This window comes from Lissotriton helveticus, chromosome 3_1 (genome assembly GCF_964261635.1).
Source record: "Lissotriton helveticus chromosome 3_1, aLisHel1.1, whole genome shotgun sequence".
NCBI lineage: Eukaryota > Metazoa > Chordata > Amphibia > Caudata > Salamandridae > Lissotriton > Lissotriton helveticus.
Genome location: NC_136061.1, coordinates 162401603 through 162420396, shown reverse-complemented (window position 1 = coordinate 162420396; position 18794 = coordinate 162401603). Strand labels below are relative to the sequence as shown.

At 39.9% G+C, this 18794-nt stretch overlaps 1 protein-coding gene across 1 annotated transcript in view; it reads left to right on the top strand.

The window, feature by feature from the left end:
• GUSB (glucuronidase beta) overlaps window positions 1–18794 on the top strand; it is a 205581-nt gene that overhangs the window by 60341 nt on the left and 126446 nt on the right. The window contains exons 3-4 of the mRNA XM_078679464.1: window positions 4243–4424; window positions 7416–7558. Coding sequence (XP_078535590.1) covers window positions 4243–4424; window positions 7416–7558 — 325 coding nt within the window. The remainder of the gene's footprint in view (window positions 1–4242; window positions 4425–7415; window positions 7559–18794) is intronic.

The following is an 18794-nucleotide window of genomic DNA, read 5'->3' as shown; positions in this document are numbered from 1 at the left end:
ATGATCGCTGCGGTCTTATGCCTTTCCACGGCGGCATTTCCGCCTTGTAAAGGCATACGGTGTTGTCTTCGGGGGTGGGTCGCAGGTCCGTCCGCCATCCTAATAGGCCCCTAAGTGTTGAGGGCAAGAAGACAACCATCTTTCCACGCCTTCATACTCTAAATGAGGACAAAGCTTTAGGCACCTGAGTTGAGCAGGAGGACTGTTTTGGGTTCCTCCTTTGATACTATCCTGCCTTACCCCACAGTTACCCATTTCTAAACATACACATGATCCTTCACTGCCAGGACTTGTGTACAACATGTGTGGGACTCCTGAACTGGTATTCTTAAATCCAAGTTACTGATGGCATAGGTATTAGTGCACCATGATGGTGGAATACCTGCCTTTTCTGAGATAGCCGCTGCGAAATGCAGTAGTACCCCTGGAATCAGTATTTCAAAAGCAATTGGTTAGTCATAATTTTTGGCACATTGCAGTCTTGGAAAGAAATCCTCGAGAATGTGCTTTTTGTGTTCGTGTTTTTGTCTCATTGTGACCTATAACTCCTGTTACTGATCGAATAAGGGTTGACAGCGGTTTTGGAAACGGTCTTTTGATATCAAAATATCATTAACACTTCACTTGATTGCTTCGTGTGTCATTAAAAGCCCATGTCACCTGGTATAATACAATTACATGACCATCTACCTCTCACAAATCAGTGTGGTGTTCCAGGAGATTGTACAACACACCACAAGGATTTTCTTCATTTCACTCTCAAAATATTTGATGGCCACCTCAGTGCAGGTCTTTAGGACATTGTCTCAAGTTTTTTTCACCCGCAAACCATTGATTTCAGGTGTGTTAGTTGAATTAGTTAAATGTACGCAAAATAAGTGTACAACACACAGAATGCATTAGCTTGACACACAAGTCTAGGACTAGTGGCAGTGTCCAAAATGACTTTGTGGTGCCCCAGTGTAAAGGGTGCCACCTCCCTTCTTATTATTGCAGGCTCTGTTTCCAGTCCTGTGAATTTAAGCTACAAATAATTGCCTTCCGGTGTACTAATCACTTGAAGCAATCCAACACTACAATTCCCAGAATGCATGGGTGCCCACCATGACGTGGAATCAAGTACTGGGCTCAAAATGTGGATTGCTATTTTGTTCCTGTGCGCTTCCTGGCAATTCTGATGGCTTTAAGAGCCTCTGTCTGCATTAAAAATACATGGTATTCTAAGTTTTCTCTCACTAGTCCTTTACCATCAAACCTACAGTCGGCACTAAATATTATTTCACAACCAACGTTCCTGGTGGGCAATTCATACATTTCTCATTAGGACATGGGGAATTGTTTTGGCGGGTTCCAGTGTTAGATGTTTTGTGGTGTGCTGCAAAGTGACACGTTGCCAGGTGAGGTAGTGGATGAGGTAGAAACTGTGTGATGTCTACCTCACCCTTTGTTTGGTGGTGATTGTTATAGTGTGGTACAATTGGATTGGGAGTGGCCTGATGATGACTTGTCCTGTATTTCGGTGCAGAGATATGTGCTATGCTGTTCTCTGAAAGATTCGGAGGTGAGCGATGTTATTGTGTAACAAGTGTATTTTACCATTTGTATGTCCAGTTCCTCTTTCGGAGTCTGGGCCCCCTTCACAATATTGAGATTTTTGGTGAACAGAGTGATGGTGGTCTGTTGTGATACTTGGTGAGAGATGATTTGGTTGTCTGTAGAATGGGCTGGATGGAAAGTGTATGTCCGATCCTGCACTATGTATTTTAGTGTGTGTGCCAAAGGACTGTCCAACTCATTTAGGGCCAGATGTAGGAAGCCAAATAGCGACTGCAAATGCCAAATTTCGCAGAATATCAGCCTGTGCAATCGCAATTTGACTTTGAGCAATGTAGGTTAGATTAAACCTACCCGCAAAATAAGGAATCGCAAAAATTGCGATTCCTTATTTTGTGATTGCATTTAAGGAATCGCAAATTGTGATCTCCATGTACTACAGAATACATGTCTGTTAGCTTTCTGTGTGATCTGGTAGGGAGTTTGTTTGATTAGATGTACGCAGCAAAATCCAGTTGTTCCATCTATGCAGTGGAGATGTAATTTGTAAATTCAATGTTGAAGTCGTTGATGTTTATCCTGTTGACGTATTCTTGAAATCTCCATTTTTCTCCATGTCAGTAGACCAGTTTATCATCATTGTATCTGCCTTGAGTATTCAATTAAGTTTTTATGCCAAAGCCAATGTCTTTCCAAGAACCAAAAAAAGGCAGTCATAAGTTGCGACATACCTGGCTCCCATGACAGTCCCTTGGCGTTGTAGATAGATGTCCTGATTGAAGGTGATGACATTGACATGTAAACTGAAATCCAGCATATCAAGAATCATCTTGGTGCTTGCTTGTTGATAGGATTTCCAATTGTATTGCAGTGATCAAGAAAACTATTAGAGGAATAAAAACTCACTACATTAATTATTGCGAGGATATGATCTGGTTGCCATTCAATATCTTGAAGTACATCCTTTGTAACCTTTTCGTAAGAGAGGAGAGGCCCCTCATAAAAGGTTGAAGTTGCAGATCAGTGTATTCTCATATTTTAGAGCACATTGAACCTATTTCAGGTATGATGGGCTGACCTAGTGGCAGAATCCCACCTTTATGGATTTTAGGGAATAGGTAAAATATTACCTTTATTCATGTGTTCTATGTAGCGGCAGATCTCTGCTCTCTTGAGTACCTTGTTTCAAATTCTGGTTTTGGTCCTTTATGATAGAGCAGTTGGGTTTTAGTCACGTTTTTGTTGCATGTTTCTTCTGATAGTAGTTTGGTGACTTTTTGAATGTAAACCTCAATATGGAGGATGCTTATGTTGCCCCCTTGTCCACTTCTTTGATTATTATAACTGGGTGTCTTTTCTGGGTATTGATTAACAGCCATTCTTGAATGGTCATATATTGTTTTCTTTGGTGTATTTGAAAAATACCTAATCCAGGTCTTTTAAGAGAGCAATTTGAAAGAGGTCAGTGGAGGTTCCTGCAAAGAATTTAGGTGTAAAGGCCTTAGGTCTGATTCGTTGGTGTGAAAGATATCTACTCTACAATTTTGGACAAAGATCTCTAAGCCATAGTCAATCATTAGGTTGGGGTCCAATACACGTGTAAGCAGTTGTATGCCTTCCAATTCCTGGTTGGTGAGAGTTGACATTTTGGTTGGCATCGTTTTTTCTGGTTATCCTTGTCTATGACTGAAGAAAGAGTGAAGTTTAATTTAGCCGTAAAACTTAAACATATCTGTGTTTTTTTATCCATTTGCCCCTCAGCCGTACAGCGGAAGACTAATCTCTCATTAAGCACATCTTCTTCTTCAGTGTTAGGATTGTTGAGGGTATATTCATAGTTAGTGTATTTTCCGGGTGGCGTCTTGCTCTCGTTTGAACTGTGGCATGCTCTTCTATACTTTTTCTCGTACTGTCTGGATTAATTCTTTTCTTGTAGTGTCTAGATTCTCTTCGGTTATAATACTGCCTGTCCTCGTCTCTGTTGCTTATAGTCTGAAAATTGCACTTCCAATAACGTTTTACGTCTTCTACTAGTTGGAGCTTTTAGCTCACTTCTGACTGATATAGTGACCGGTAAGCAGGTATTTTGGGTTGTTGTGTTCATAAGTGTTTTGTGCGGTTATTGTATTTTTTCACAAATGTGTAAAATTGCCCTACCAGGTAATCTACCTGGTCGCGTCTGAATCTTCGGTGTTCTCTCATTATCAAATCATTCTCAACTTCTCCTACTAGTATATTAAGACTGTCATTGTTCTTGCTGACAGTTTACTCCCAATTACTCATCTCAGTTTTCTCAGGTATTGTGTTCACTTCCTGTTTATACTTTTCATATTTTCATCTAACTGTATCAATTATTTGTTTTTGCATATGAGAAATTGTTTTCTGAATAATCTCATCCCATCATTTGATTTTCTCTGCATGAGTTGTTTTTATTGGTGGAAAGATGTAAATCCTTAATACCCTTGTGATTCGATCAGCTTTAAAAAAAATGTTTACGTGTCGTTAATTCCCACCATTTTTGGTTTCTCGTTTACGTCTCTTTCATGTACTTTGAAGGTTTAAGTGACTAAAGATGTGTTATATTGGTCTCTTGTGGTCTTGTGTTGAAGTTGTGGACTGGCTCTTTTTAACTGTACAAACATGCCAGCTCTGTCTAATGTGATGCTCCTTTTATGTTTATTTTTTTAGTGGGTCAACGGAAATGAGGTTACCAGACATGAAGGAGGCCACCTCCCATTTGAAGCAGATGTGACCAGAGTCCTGCTGACACCGCAGGTGGGACCGTGCCGCATCACGATTGCAGTGAACAACACCCTGACATTAAACAGTCTGCCACCAGGATCAATTCAGTACATGACAGACATCACAAGGTAAAACAGTTGTGCTTCTTTCCTTGTTACAATAATAGAGAAGGGCTTTTTGTACAACTTTATTGAATGCACTTCTGGGTAATGCTGAAAAATTTGTGTTTTGGGTCTCATCCCTACATACTGTGCTTCCCTGCAAATTTCATATTGCTATGTAATCTCAACAAATGTCAAAATAACGTTAGATTATCACCTTTGCTTTCTTGCTACAATCATTAACTGTGTTCAGTGTCTAGGACATGGATTCTAACCCAGCAAACCGAGATACTCCATAGCAGTCAGAAAGTCTATCCCAGCCTGAAGTGTCCTATGGTTGCACCTGCTGCATCTATACTTTTATTTAAAAAAATGAAACCCATCATGTAAGTGTGCAGACTCTACTGATGGGAGGCACCATTCCTCATCAACAATGGTTAAGGAAAATGGGAATGGGAATTGTTTTCTTTCTTTTTATCTTGGAATTGTAAAGACAGTAGAAATTCTCTTCTGGCTTTCTTAAACAGGGGATGTGGCAGTGGAGATTGTGGTATTTGAGGTCGATTTCAAGTGGTCTCCTCTTAAGTACAATACCAGTCATGTGCATTTTTTCTGTGTAGAGAGTGCAGACAATTTCAGAAGGAAGTTGAGCAGAACTGAGTTGAACATTTATTTATTAATGCCCGACAACAGCCTCTAATCTATTGGGACAAATATTAAAACAATATATTTGACACTTGTGTATGTTCTAAGGTGTTGCGTAAGTAACGATTTTGCCATAACTCTATAGGGTGTGCTTTCCCATCCATGAGTGACACAGGTGAACTTGCTTCAATGCACCAGCGATGAATGTGAAAGACAGGTTATTGTAGCCCCGAAAAACACTATGCAATGTGTAATTGACATAGAAGTATTGCTTTTGGGTTACTAACAATTCCATAAAGGGATCAGGGGCATCGAGGTAACAGTAACAAACCTTATTTCACCATCCACAATATCACACACACACACTGTACTAAGAAGAAATAACATTTGTTAGTAAAAAGTATTTATTACTACAGTGATAGTCTGTTTCTCAGTACATCTAAAAAACGGCACAGAATATTATACGAACAGCAAGAAGGCACTTTATAAATAACAAGAATAAAAAAATTAATTTCTAGCATGTTTAAAAATGCCATCTAAAACCCAACACCCTAATGCCTACTTCTATACACTACACGAAGAGCATGGAAGGCAGAGCAGCTTGTAGTCTAGAGTTGCATCAATTTCTAGTGGAAATGTGCTATAAATGGCACCTCTGTACACCATGTAATAAAAAATGCCAGGAGAAGTGTTGCGGTCTGATAACAAGGAATCACCTTCAGATAGTGTTTGGCTGTTTCCATGCACCTTGATCGTTATAACTTTAGCGCGATGTGGCCATTCGGCCACTATGAAAATAACTATTGCGTCCCTGTCTGGGGCCTTCGCTGTGTATAGCAGGGGTCCCCAACCAATAGCCTGGGAGCTCTTGGTAGCTCACCAGCTCCCTAGAAGAAGCTTGTGGAAGGGTAGCTCAACCCAGTAGGTCATAGGGAGCGCCTTGTCACACTGAAGGAGGTAGTGGCGCTTATTTTCAGATCCTCGGAGTAGCAGTCAACCAAACCAATGGCAGGTCTTTCGACTACCAAATCAACACACACTGTGACAGCCAGTGGCATTGATGCGGCCTGCAACATGACCGCCTATCTCCACCCGCAGACTAGCAAAGTTGCATAGAGATTGATTATGTTGCATGGCTTATTCTATCAGTCAGACTGAGTAAACCAATACTCAGCCAAGAAACAAAGACTGAAGAAACAAGAGTAGAGTGACTTGAGTATGAGGCTGGAAGAGGTGGCCATTCTCGGTAATCGGATATGGGGAGGTTAAAATTGGAAACTTATAGGATGTGGTCATATTGTAATGGTGATAATGTTCAGGAGTGGCCAGGGTGATTTGCACTGATCAGAGGTAGCTCACACCATGGAAAAGGTTGGAGACCTCTGGGTTTGAGATGCCAGTTTTACATAGGTGTGCATTGAGGTTCTGAATCCCACTTGCACCAGAAATACATTTTCTAATTCTGCCTACTGCAGTGAATGTACTCGTAGGGCATGGACATCAGTGTGTGTGTGTGTGTAGTTAATGGTCAGTTCTTATAAAGCGATCTGTGATTGGATGTTTATGCAAATGTTGAGATACACTTCTATTGATTTTTGGGTCCTTGTGAACTGGAAAGAAGGTAATGTGCGTAAAGTTCTCTGTGCTTGTGGGGGCCTTTGTTGGATAGGTAATACGTGTATGTTGGAGCCTATGTCTGAGTAGTGTCACAGTAGGGGTTATGTCACTGTTCACATTTTTAGACTGAATTTGTTATACATGCGCTCCCTTACCTTCTCCCTACTCTCATTATCTCTCCCAAGCAAACCCCAGTGTAACCGACATACCAGCACATGAGTACACACTGTCACCACCCTTGGGTGCAAATACACCCTCTTCTGCACAGGCAACACACAGAGGAGCACAGTTTGCAGAGATGCGGGCACTCGTGCAGCTGCAGGCAAATCAGCATTCATGTTCACCCAGGCTGGTTGGTCATGCTTGAGTGTGTGGTAGGTGAACAATAAACGCACGAGTGTGAGTAACTACATGAATGTTTAGGTGAATACATACGTGTGGGTGGTACAGTAGATACTTGGATAGATGCTGTAGAGGTACTCATTGATGGACGAGTGTGTAGGTGTGGTGGGGTCATACATGTGAATGAGCAGACAGATTTAAAGGTGAATGCCTGAGTGCTGGTAGATGGATAGCACTTTTATTCATAAATACACTCAGTCGCCAACTCTGTCCCACATTAATGTACACACTCATCCATACATGCTTTGAATAACTCCAGATATATTGGTCACAGATTGCCCCCCACAAAAAAAATTTCACTAATTGTTAAATGTATTGCACTTACATTGTTTTCTTTTTTAATCACAAATTCAGGTATCCAAAAGGCTACTTTATTCAAAATATAAATTTCGACTTTTTCAACTACGCTGGAATTCATCGGCCTGTTATTCTATATACAACCCCGTCTGTTTATATCGATGACATCAGCATTGAGGGAGATTTCATTGATGATGTTGGTAGGTTCCTGCATTTTCGTTTTTTCTTTTCTGTATAATGTTGCTTTCATACAAACATTATTGTGGCAACACTAAAAAACAAGCATTGGCAAATCAGTAGGTCTGTTGTTGACTGCAGCCTTTTGACTTAACCGTGCTTTTTTGTTTTGTCATGCTTTTTGAAAAACTTTCATGCTGCATATTCTGGGCCCCAGCCAATTAAAAAGAAAACCTGAAAAGGAAAATGGTTTGTTTGATGTCAAAGAGCACACATTGCTACAGTAGTCTCCAGCACTGAAGAACAAATCACTTACATTAGGTAATGCCTATCTGGTGGAGACTCTATCTAGATTCTATTTTATTCCGTGGGCATCGTTGGGTGGAGTCGATCGGCTTTGTGTAGCGTCGTCCGTGCCGGATGTGACATGCACGATGCCTAGGGATAATTCTACGGTAGGGAATCTGCTGCTAGAAATCCCTTTCAGATAGAGATGTGTTCCTTGGAAAAGGGCAGAATGGCATTACTCACAGTAAAGTTAGCCAATGGGGGGTGTGGGCTGTCCGATTGTTCATATTGTATCCTGTATATGGCAGTAGGAAAATGCAAATGACAAAGTAACAGACCAATGAATGAAGAGGGCTTGGTGAAACACGCTATAAGAAAGTATTTTATATTTTATGTGTGTGTCTCTGTGTATACACACACACACATACATATTAACTTTAAAAGTTTAAATCTGGCTTTGTATGTGTATTTATATCTTTATATTTAGGTATAGATATATACACATACCTACAAAAATAGGTTTAAACATTGTAAGCAAACAACACTGCTTTGCAAAGAAAGGTAGTTTGTGGTTATCCAAATGTTCTGCTTTGGCTTTATTTCACCCGCCTTGGATTGGGCTTCTGTAGTGAGAAGGGCAGCTTTCAATGTAGAGAACCTATACCTCTCTCGGAGCGTTAAGGATGTAAAACTTAGAACTGCAAGAAAAATCCATTGTGTCTTTGCCACTTCAACACACACTTTTTCCATTAAAAACAATAGCTTTTTTGCAGGAAAATAAAAAACCGTTTTCATTTTCATAGCTGTTTCAGCAAATACTTTTGCTTCTTGAATGTACTGATACATTAATTTTGCCATCACTTCATTGACCGTGTCCATATTTCTGCTGTTATGAAGTTACAAAGAGTGCACCAACAAAGCAACCAATTCGAGAATACAAATAACAATTTAAGATGCTTACCTCTGTATTGCTGGTGATATCATGAAATCATGGTTAGTAACACAGCTTTGCAGAAAACTGGTGAGCCTGAAAACTTGATGAATGCTAGTTCAAGTCCCATCAGAGTCTGTGCGCTCTTTGATTTTCTAATTTTGGAAAATAAGATATTTGTTAATTTTACCACCTCAAATTCGAAAGTCTGAGGTTTCAATGGTATTGGGATGTTTTGTTTTATTTATCATTGTTCTCATAGTACGTTTTCCTATATGGCATTTTCCCATATAAATTTGATGGGGATTTTATTGGGTCTTTAAGTAAAATTCCCAATAAATTCTGTCAGTCATCATATATAGAATATTAAAGAATTAGCATAATTACATATGCTAAATCCCTCCCGTTGCTACCTCGATTGCTAAGAGAATTTATGTGGCAGAAGGCAACCACAGTGGGATTCACTAAGTGTTGCAAATCGACGTACGATGGTGAGCTTGGCCAGTGGACCAAAGATTCTAGTATACAGCAGAAAACAACATGTAATAGATTACTGCTTCTTTGGGTCTGCACCGGACCCAGCATATAGAGCTATACTGCAAATACAGGGTGAATATATGTGAATGCTGTGAAAGTATTGCATCTTGGGACATGTAGGCGGCATAACACCAAGGGCGCCACACATACCGCAGGTGTTGGAACTTTTTCACTTGGGAGCGGAGCGGCTCACCAGTAATGAGAAGGGGGCGAGATATTTATATCCGGACACACTTCCCTCGTCTCACTTGTACTACGGGCTCCGAAGAGGCAGGAGCCGAAATGCATACGCCTGGATATCTGTGCAGTTCTCCTTTGTCCACGCTGAAAATAAAAGACCCCCTTGTATCCTCATTTGGGCCTCATCTCTTTTTTTCGGGAGGAGCTGTTTGTGATATATATATATATATATATATATATATACATATATATATATATATATTACCTACTGCCGGTCGCCAGTAGGTAGTTATAGTTAGGATCGTTTTCCATAGGAAATCCGCAACATTCTATTGGGAATAACTTTGGCGCCGAATGAGGGATCTGCCTGTAATTGTCCTTAACTTTGCCTCGCTGCGCTCCGCTCCTTCCCTGAAAGTTTCGGGGGGATCCGTCAAGCGGGGGCCGAGATAAAAGGGGGGTCCCAAAACGTGTTTTCCCCATGTTAATTTCCATAGGGCGGTTGGACTCACTTTTAGCCCGAACGGCTGAATGGATTTCCACCCAACTTGGCAAAATTGTAGGGACTAGTACCCCGATGTGCCTTTGCTATGTCTCAAGAGATATGCTCCAGTGGTTTTTACGAAAATTAACTTTGAAAAAATATGTATTGGGCTACATTGGGCTATATATATGCTAGAGCCCAAATGTAGCCCAATGTAGCCCAGAGATGGCCACCAGAGACAAAAAAAAACAAATGTAGCCCAAATATCAGCCATATGTAGCCCAACTATAGCCCAATGATAGAATGTCCCAGAGTGTTCTAAAGAACAACTAGAGCGCTAACAGTCTTACTTATGACAAAAGTATGGCACACCTGAAGTCATCTCGATTGGAATAAAGTGCGAACACTTAAAACATTTAATTTGCAAAGGAACAAAATGAGGGGGTTCATTTTGCCATAGAAATTATGATTAGTGCTGAAGAAAGAAAAATTAGGGCACATTTTGAGTGACTTCTCAAATCCTCTTATATTTCATTAAAAAAATTCTGATATGCAGTCTCCCAAGATGGCCACCAGAGACAAAAGAGCCCAAATGTAGCCCAAATATCAGCCAGATGTAGCCCAACTATAGCCGAATGACAGAATGTCCCAGAGTGTTCTAAAGAACAACTAAAACGCTAACAGTCTTACTTATGACAAAAGTATGGCACACCTGAAGTCATCTTGATTGGAATAAAGTGGTAACACTTAACACATTTAATTTGAAAAGGAACAAAATGAGGGGTTTCATTTTGCCATAGAAATTTTATATATATATATATATATATATATATATATATATATATATATATATATATATATATATATATATATATATTTATATATATTTATATATATATATATATATATATATATATATATATATATATATCGTATTTTCTGGCGTATAAGACGACTTTTTAACCCTTGAAAATCTTTTCAAAAGTTGGGGGTCGTCTTATACGCCGGTGTCATTTAATAAGCAAGCGAATATAGCCCAAACCCTATATTTTAAAAGGATAATTAGGGGGTCGTCTTATACGCCCAGTCGTCTTATACGGTATATATATATATGTGATGAACTCTGCATTGATATGTTGTCTATGTCTATGATATTATTCATTTTACATGTGACCATGTTCCACCAATGAGTGTACACTAAAACCACCACTAGTACTTTAAAAATTGCCTCCTCCCTTGCATGCGTCATGTGATCAAGGCCTCTGTGAAGGCCGAAACGTCATGCTGAGGTGTGCCGTCTCCCCGACGAAATAAAATACACTGCTCACCTGCACTTGGGTCTCCTCTCTTCTTCTGCGCTGCGGTATCCAGGATTGGGCTCCTGGCGAGAGCAAGCAGGGACTGTTTCATATATATATATATATATATATATATATATATATATATATATATATATATATATTCACTGAAAAAACCATAGGTTTCACACCAGTTATAGTTAGGAATTAGCATTAAAAAAACCTATTAAATTCACTGAAAAAACCATAGGTTTCACACCAGTTATAGTTAGGTGGAAATCTTACTCGCATAAAACCATTGAAATTCCCACGTTATAGTTAGTTGGACTCACTATAACTTGTGCGTGCAATGCACTGCTGATGACGTCACATATTACATCACTCATGACATGGTCAGTGACATCACTGATGACATCACTGATGACATCTCAAATGACATCACTGATGACATCATCCAGTGAATGTGTATCTTTCTGAAAAATAAATATTTTTTATATATGTATATCTAAAGGTTGATGGAAGAATAAATGGGTAAATAAATGTCTAAATGGAAATTTGTTTTGTGTAAAATTGATTGGTTAACTGACTTATTAAATGTATCTTAGTGAATACATATATTAGCGAGTAATGTTTAAATATTTAAATATCTGTATCTGTGTCTCACTTTGTGTATAAGTGGCTGCATGGGTTGGTGAGTAGGTACATGAGTGTGTATATGGGTTATTAGTTGTTTTTTTGAGTATCAGTATCAGTGTCTGTATGGTTCGGTGGGGGATATTACTTAGAGCACAGATGCATGAATGAGTGACTCACTATTTGTATGTATTTTGAAGACAGCATGTGTGCAAGACTGTATGGGTGGATGATTGTGTGTATGGGTGGGTTAGTGAGTATGTGTTTTTATAATTGATTGTTTAAGAGAGTAAATATGTTTCCGTTTCTGTAGAAGTATGTGTAGTGGTGTGTATATAGCAGTATAATCAAGTAAATGTTTTTTTGATAGTTTATTTGCATGTGTGAATTTGTGTGTGAGTAACTATATGGATGAGTATTAGTGTGTAACAGGATGTATAGGTGTATGAGTACATATGATGAGTAAGTACATGCATGAGTGACTATATAGAACTGTTGGTGAATGAGTGGATGTGTATGTAGATGTTGGAATTACCTAATAAGTTGTTGTAATTGGTATTGGTTTCTCCTTTTTTAAGAAAATGTTAGTTTCTATTTTTGAATGTGTGTGTCAAAGGTTATTTTATGCTGATAGGAGGTCTGCCACTTTGTCACAAGGATGTTGTCATCAGTGATGTCATTTGAGATGTCATCAGTGATGTCATGAGTGATGTAATATGTGACGTCATCAGCAGTGCATTGCACGCGCAAGTTATAGTGAATCCAACTAACTATAACGTGGGAATTTCAATGGTTTTATGCGAGTAAAATTTCCACCTAACTATAACTGGTGTGAAACCTATGGTTTTTTTCAGTGAATATATATATATATATATATATATATATATATATATATATATATATATATATACATATATATACTGGACAAAATAAGTGGCAATATATCCACTCTGTGTATCCATTGTTTCTCATAGTACAACAGACTGGGGACAGACAGGCTGGGTTGAATGACGACAAAAATGCGGACAGCTGCAACAATAGTACCATATAACGTAGACAGGAAAGATTGTTGTGAAATCTATACTAATATAATAAAGAGAGAGCCCAAACCTTTGAGGCGGGTAATCTCCGGAACCACAGCACCAATCACAACACCCAATACAGCGTTGGAAAGGGCAGTTGCAGCAGAAGGACATAGGCTATGCAGACGCCCACCATATACATTTAAAAGGTAAAAGAACCGTGCCAGCAAAGTAGTCCCTTGTGGGCGTGTCTGCGTTGTGCAGTGGGCGTGTGCTGGGGGCGTGACAAACGCTAGGGGCGTGTGGTACGTTCCGCCCTTCATGCCATGTCTCATATCGTGTGCTAATCCCACCCTGCTCCCTTTAAATACCCCTGCACCCCATAATCATAACCCACCCTTACTCCTTAGAATACCCCAACACCCTTAAACACTAACCCATCTTAACCCTATAAATATACCCTGTACCCCAAAACCCAAACCTATCCCTAAACCCTAAAAATACCCCTGTACCCCAAAACCCAAACCTAGCCGTGAACCCTATAAATACCCCTGTACCTCAAAACCCAAACCTACCCCTGAACCCTAAAAATACCCCTGTACCCCAAAACCCAAACCTAGCCCTGAACCCTATAAATACTCCTGTACCCCCAAACCTAGCCCTGAACCCCTAAAATACCCCTGTACCGCAAAACCCAAACCTAGCCCTGAACCCTAAAAATACCCCTGTACCCCAAAACCCAAACCTAGCCCTGAACCCTAAAAATAACCCAGTACCCCCAAACCCAAACCTAGCCCTGAACCCTAAAAATACCCCTGTACCCCAAAACCCGAACCTAGCCCTGAACCCTTAAAATACCCCTGTACCCCAAAACCCAAACCTACCCCTGAACCCTAAAAATACCCCTATGCCCCAAAACCCTAACCTAGCCCTGAACCCTAAAAATACCCCTGTACCCCAAAACCCATACCTATCCCTAAACCCTGAAACTACCCCTGTACCCCATAACCCAAAACTATATCTGAACCCTTAAAATACCCCAATACCCCAAAACATATACCTCAGTACCCCAAAACATATACCCCTATACCCATACTTACCTTATCCAAACATTTAAAAAAAACATGCTTTTACCATTCATGCATTTGCAACGAATTTCGTTGTAAATGTATGCATGGTAAAAGCATATATAATTTAATGCCATGTGTTATAATGGCATTGCGGAGTCATGGTACTTTCGTAATGAAAGTTTGCGGAGTGATGGTATGCGGAAAGAAAGTTGCGGAATAATGGGTGTTTACCCTCCCCTGGTAAGTACATTGGTGGCACGGCGGCCCACATCTCCAGCAACATACTCATATTTTTTCACCACCCATTTGAAAAATGCACAGGTCTCTCTCATTGATGGCCAGCACCGACATACACTTTTAGACACACCGCCCGCCACAAGTTCTAGAATTGCGAACTTTAGAGCTGGGGAGCTACGTTCGAATCTCGGCATCAGCTCAACATCCTGTGATTCCAGGCAAATCGCTTTGTCTCCCCATGCCTACCACAAATGAATGTGTTCTTCTGTAATGTAAATTGTGCTCTTGCCATGTTGTCGAGTTCACGCTATATAATATTGCAAGGAAAAATAAAGTAGGGAAACTCGAGTTCACACACTACTGAACGCGCACTCTTAAGTGCATCAGCAGTGCAATGTGAATCGGAGCGTTTCACAGGCCTGTCACAGATAAGAAATGCTATCAAAACGAAATCCTACAAAACAATATACTACTGGCCGGCAGCAATTCATACCCGGACAACGTCGGGACGGGCTGCTAATATATATATATATATATATATATATACACACTCACGGCCCCGCGGGTATGCTATTGTGGGGTTGGAACATATGCGGGGACTGGAGGAGACTTGAGGACTTTTAACTTACCGGGCACACTGCATCCTGCCCTGCTCAACACCAGCTCACATGGACTTTCCCTTTGTGATTTTCCACGCAACTCCTGCCCAGTAATGATGCATCCTGGGTGATGTAGTGCCTACAGCGCTGCATCTGTTGGGCAATCACGTGATTGGGGACAGGTGTGTGCTCTCACCTATTGGAGAGCGGCAGGAACATTTTAAGGCGGGGCTGTGGCTATGTTCCTGGCTAGTAGAGGCGTCTGAGGAAGCTCTGTGACCGAAATGCATTATGCCTATCTGCTGTCCTGAATAAAGTCTCCAGAGGGATCCTCATGTGGCCTCTTCCTTCTGGATGCTGGAGGGAGATATATATATATATCTCCCTCCAGCCTGCTGTCCTGAATAAAGTCTCCAGAGGGATCCTCATGTGGCCTCTTCCTTCTGGATGCTGGAGGGAGATATATATATATATATATATATATATATATATATATATATATATATATATATATATATATAACCTCCTCTCCGGTTCACATTCGCCGATGATATGGTGCTCTGAACGGGTGCGGCGCCCTGCAGCTGAACCACGCTGCTTTCAAATTTTCACACTATTCCTCCAGCTGGAGAGACAAAGCGGGTCGCACTCCACAGGTCAATTTTGCAATTTTTTTATTTTTCTTACATTCTCTTGAGATTTAACAGGGGCAGCTATAAAAATCTACGCGTTTCGGTATTTCCAATACCTTGTTCACGATCAACCGACCACTTGGCACCACCTTTCTTGTTATACTAAATTACATACAACATCACTTCCTGTTTGGGGGTTGCCAGCGCCTCTATGTTTTCTGGGAGATGTAGTTTGTATGTTACTGATGCAATTCGTTACAGATCGTTTGCTCATTATTATGCTTATTTACATTCATTTTCTATTCATTAAGAACCATGTGTATTAACAATCATCCAAATTCCTACAGATTGGTTCCCTCTAGTGGGATTTCTTTACTTTTATATACAATATTGACAATTCTCAGCCACTTATTCTATACATACCCTCTGGTGGGTTAACTCTGTTTGGGCGTATATACACCAACGTTTTTTCCAACAGCGAATTTACTGTTTTTCACACATGGTTGAAAATTTATATCTATTATCATACTGACCAATAGTATATTGAACATAAGAAGCATAGTAATTTGCATTTATGTTTTTCGAGGCAAAGTCATTATAGGTGTATATATAGTTCTTCCGACTGATTTAATCCATGCGGACTCAGGGTTCTTAGGTTTAGGATGTGACGTGACTCCTTCTGTCTTAGAAGTTTTTCTCTGTCACCCCCTCGTTCATTTTTGGGGACACTTTCAATTCCGAAGAATTTCAGTTGATTCCAGTCACTTTGGTGATATTGTTCCATGTGCTTGGCTATCGCATTCGCTCTACCTTGATGAATTGTAGCTCGAACGTGCTCCAGTATTCGCTTTTTTAATTCGCACACGGTACTGCCCACATATTTCAAAGGGCACGGGCATTCCACTACATATACCACGTGTGTTGTTTTGCAGGTGATAAGTTCTTTAATCTCCCATATTTTTTTGTTTGCCATTTGTACTTTCTTTGTAGGTTTGGCTATTTGGCACGCCTTACAAGCATAACATTTCACAAATCCTGTTGATTTCAACCATATGTCTGTTTTTGTTTTAGTGGATTTCCTGAAGTGGCTGTGAATTAGATGATCTTTCAAATTTTTCACCCTTCTATACGTAATAGTTGGATTGTGCCCCACAATGTTTTTTACTGTTTCATCCAGTTGTAAAATGTTCCAATTACGTTTCCGAATATGTGCAATTTCCTTGCTCTCATTTGAAAAATCCATTATCATCCGTACTGGTTCTGATTCACTTTCGGGATTCTTTTGTTTTTTTACTAGGCATTCTTCTCTTGTTTTTTGATTCGTTTTCTCCCAGCATTTTTTAATTATGCCTCCATTGTATTTCCGCCGTTTGAATCTGTCTGGGGTTGCCGCACTGTGTTTCAACCATTCCTCATTTTCACTGCAGATTCGGCGAATCCTCAGGAACTCCCCATAGGGGATGCTTGTAATCAGGGATTGCTGGTGGAAGCTGGTGGCTTCCAGAGTAGCATTGGTGGCAGTACATTTGCGATGTAGAGTAGTGTGTATTTGGTTCTCTCGTATATATATCTCTGTATCCAGGAATACAATTCGTTCATTGCTTATCTCAAAGCTAAATTTTAGATTTGGTATACTGTTGTTCATGATTTCGAAGTATTCCAGAAATTCCTCTTTACTCCCATCCCAAATGATTAGTAAGTCATCGATGTACCTTGTCCAACTGATGACTTTGTTTAATGATGCCTCGTTGCTGTTGTTCCACGCCACCTCCTTCTCCCACCATCCCATCGCTAAACAAGCGTAGCTGGGGCTGAAGGAAAATCCCATCGCTGTCCCTCCTTTCTAAATGAAAGAAGAATAGAATTTGGAAACCATAACCAAATGTTATTGGAAATGATCACAATATGTCTGACGAGAAATGTGTTTCTGTTTGGGGACGAGATATATGCTCAGAACAATGGGACAGCGATGGGAGTAAAGAGGAATTTCTGGAATACTTCGAAATCATGAACAACAGTATACCAAATCTAAAATTTAGCTTTGAGATAAGCAATGAACGAATTGTATTCCTGGATACAGAGATATATATACGAGAGAACCAAATACACACTACTCTACATCGCAAATGTACTGCCACCAATGCTACTCTGGAAGCCACCAGCTTCCACCAGCAATCCCTGATTACAAGCATCCCCTATGGGGAGTTCCTGAGGATTCGCCGAATCTGCAGTGAAAATGAGGAATGGTTGAAACACAGTGCGGCAACCACAGACAGATTCAAACGGCGGAAATACAATGGAGGCATAATTAAAAAATGCTGGGAGAAAACGAATCAAAAAACAAGAGAAGAATGCCTAGTAAAAAAACTAAAGAATCCCGAAAGTGAATCAGAACCAGTGCGGATGATAATGGATTTTTCAAATGAGAGCAAGGAAATTGCAAATATTCTGAAACGTAATTGGAAAATTTTACAACTGGATGAAACAGTAAAAAACATTGTGGGGCACCATCCAACTATTACGTATAGAAGGGTGAAAAATTTGAAAGATCATCTAATTCACAGCCACTTCAGGAAATCCACAAAAACAAAAACAGACATATGGTTGAAATCAACAGGATTTGTGAAATGTTATGCTTGTAAGGCGTGCCAAATAGCCAAACCTACAAAGAAAGTACATATGGCAAACAAAAAAATATGGGAGATTAAAGAACTTATCACCTGCAAAACAACACACGTGGTATATGTAGTGGAATGCCCGTGCCCTTTGAAATATGTGGGCAGTACCGTGTGCGAATTAAAAAAGCGAATACTGGAGCACGTTCGAGCTACAATTCATCAAGATAGAGCGAATGCGATAGCCAAGCACATGGAACAATATCACCAAAGTGACTGGAATCAACTAAAATTCTTCGGAATTGAAAGTGTCCCCAATAATGAACGAGGGGGTGACAGAGAAAAACTTCTAAGACAGAAGGAGTCACGTCACATCCTAAACCTAAGAACCCTGAGTCCGCATGGATTAAATCAGTCGGAAGAACTATATATACACCTATAATGACTTTGCCTCGAAAAACATAAATGCAAATTACTATGCTTCTTATGTTCAATATACTATTGGTCAGTATGATAATAGATATAAATTTTCAACCATGTGTGAAAAACAGTAAATTCGCTGTTGGAAAAAACGTTGGTGTATATACGCCCAAACAGAGTTAACCCACCAGAGGGTATGTATAGAATAAGTGGCTGAGAATTGTCAATATTGTATATAAAAGTAAAGAAATCCCACTAGAGGGAACCAATCTGTAGGAATTTGGATGATTGTTAATACACATGGTTCTTAATG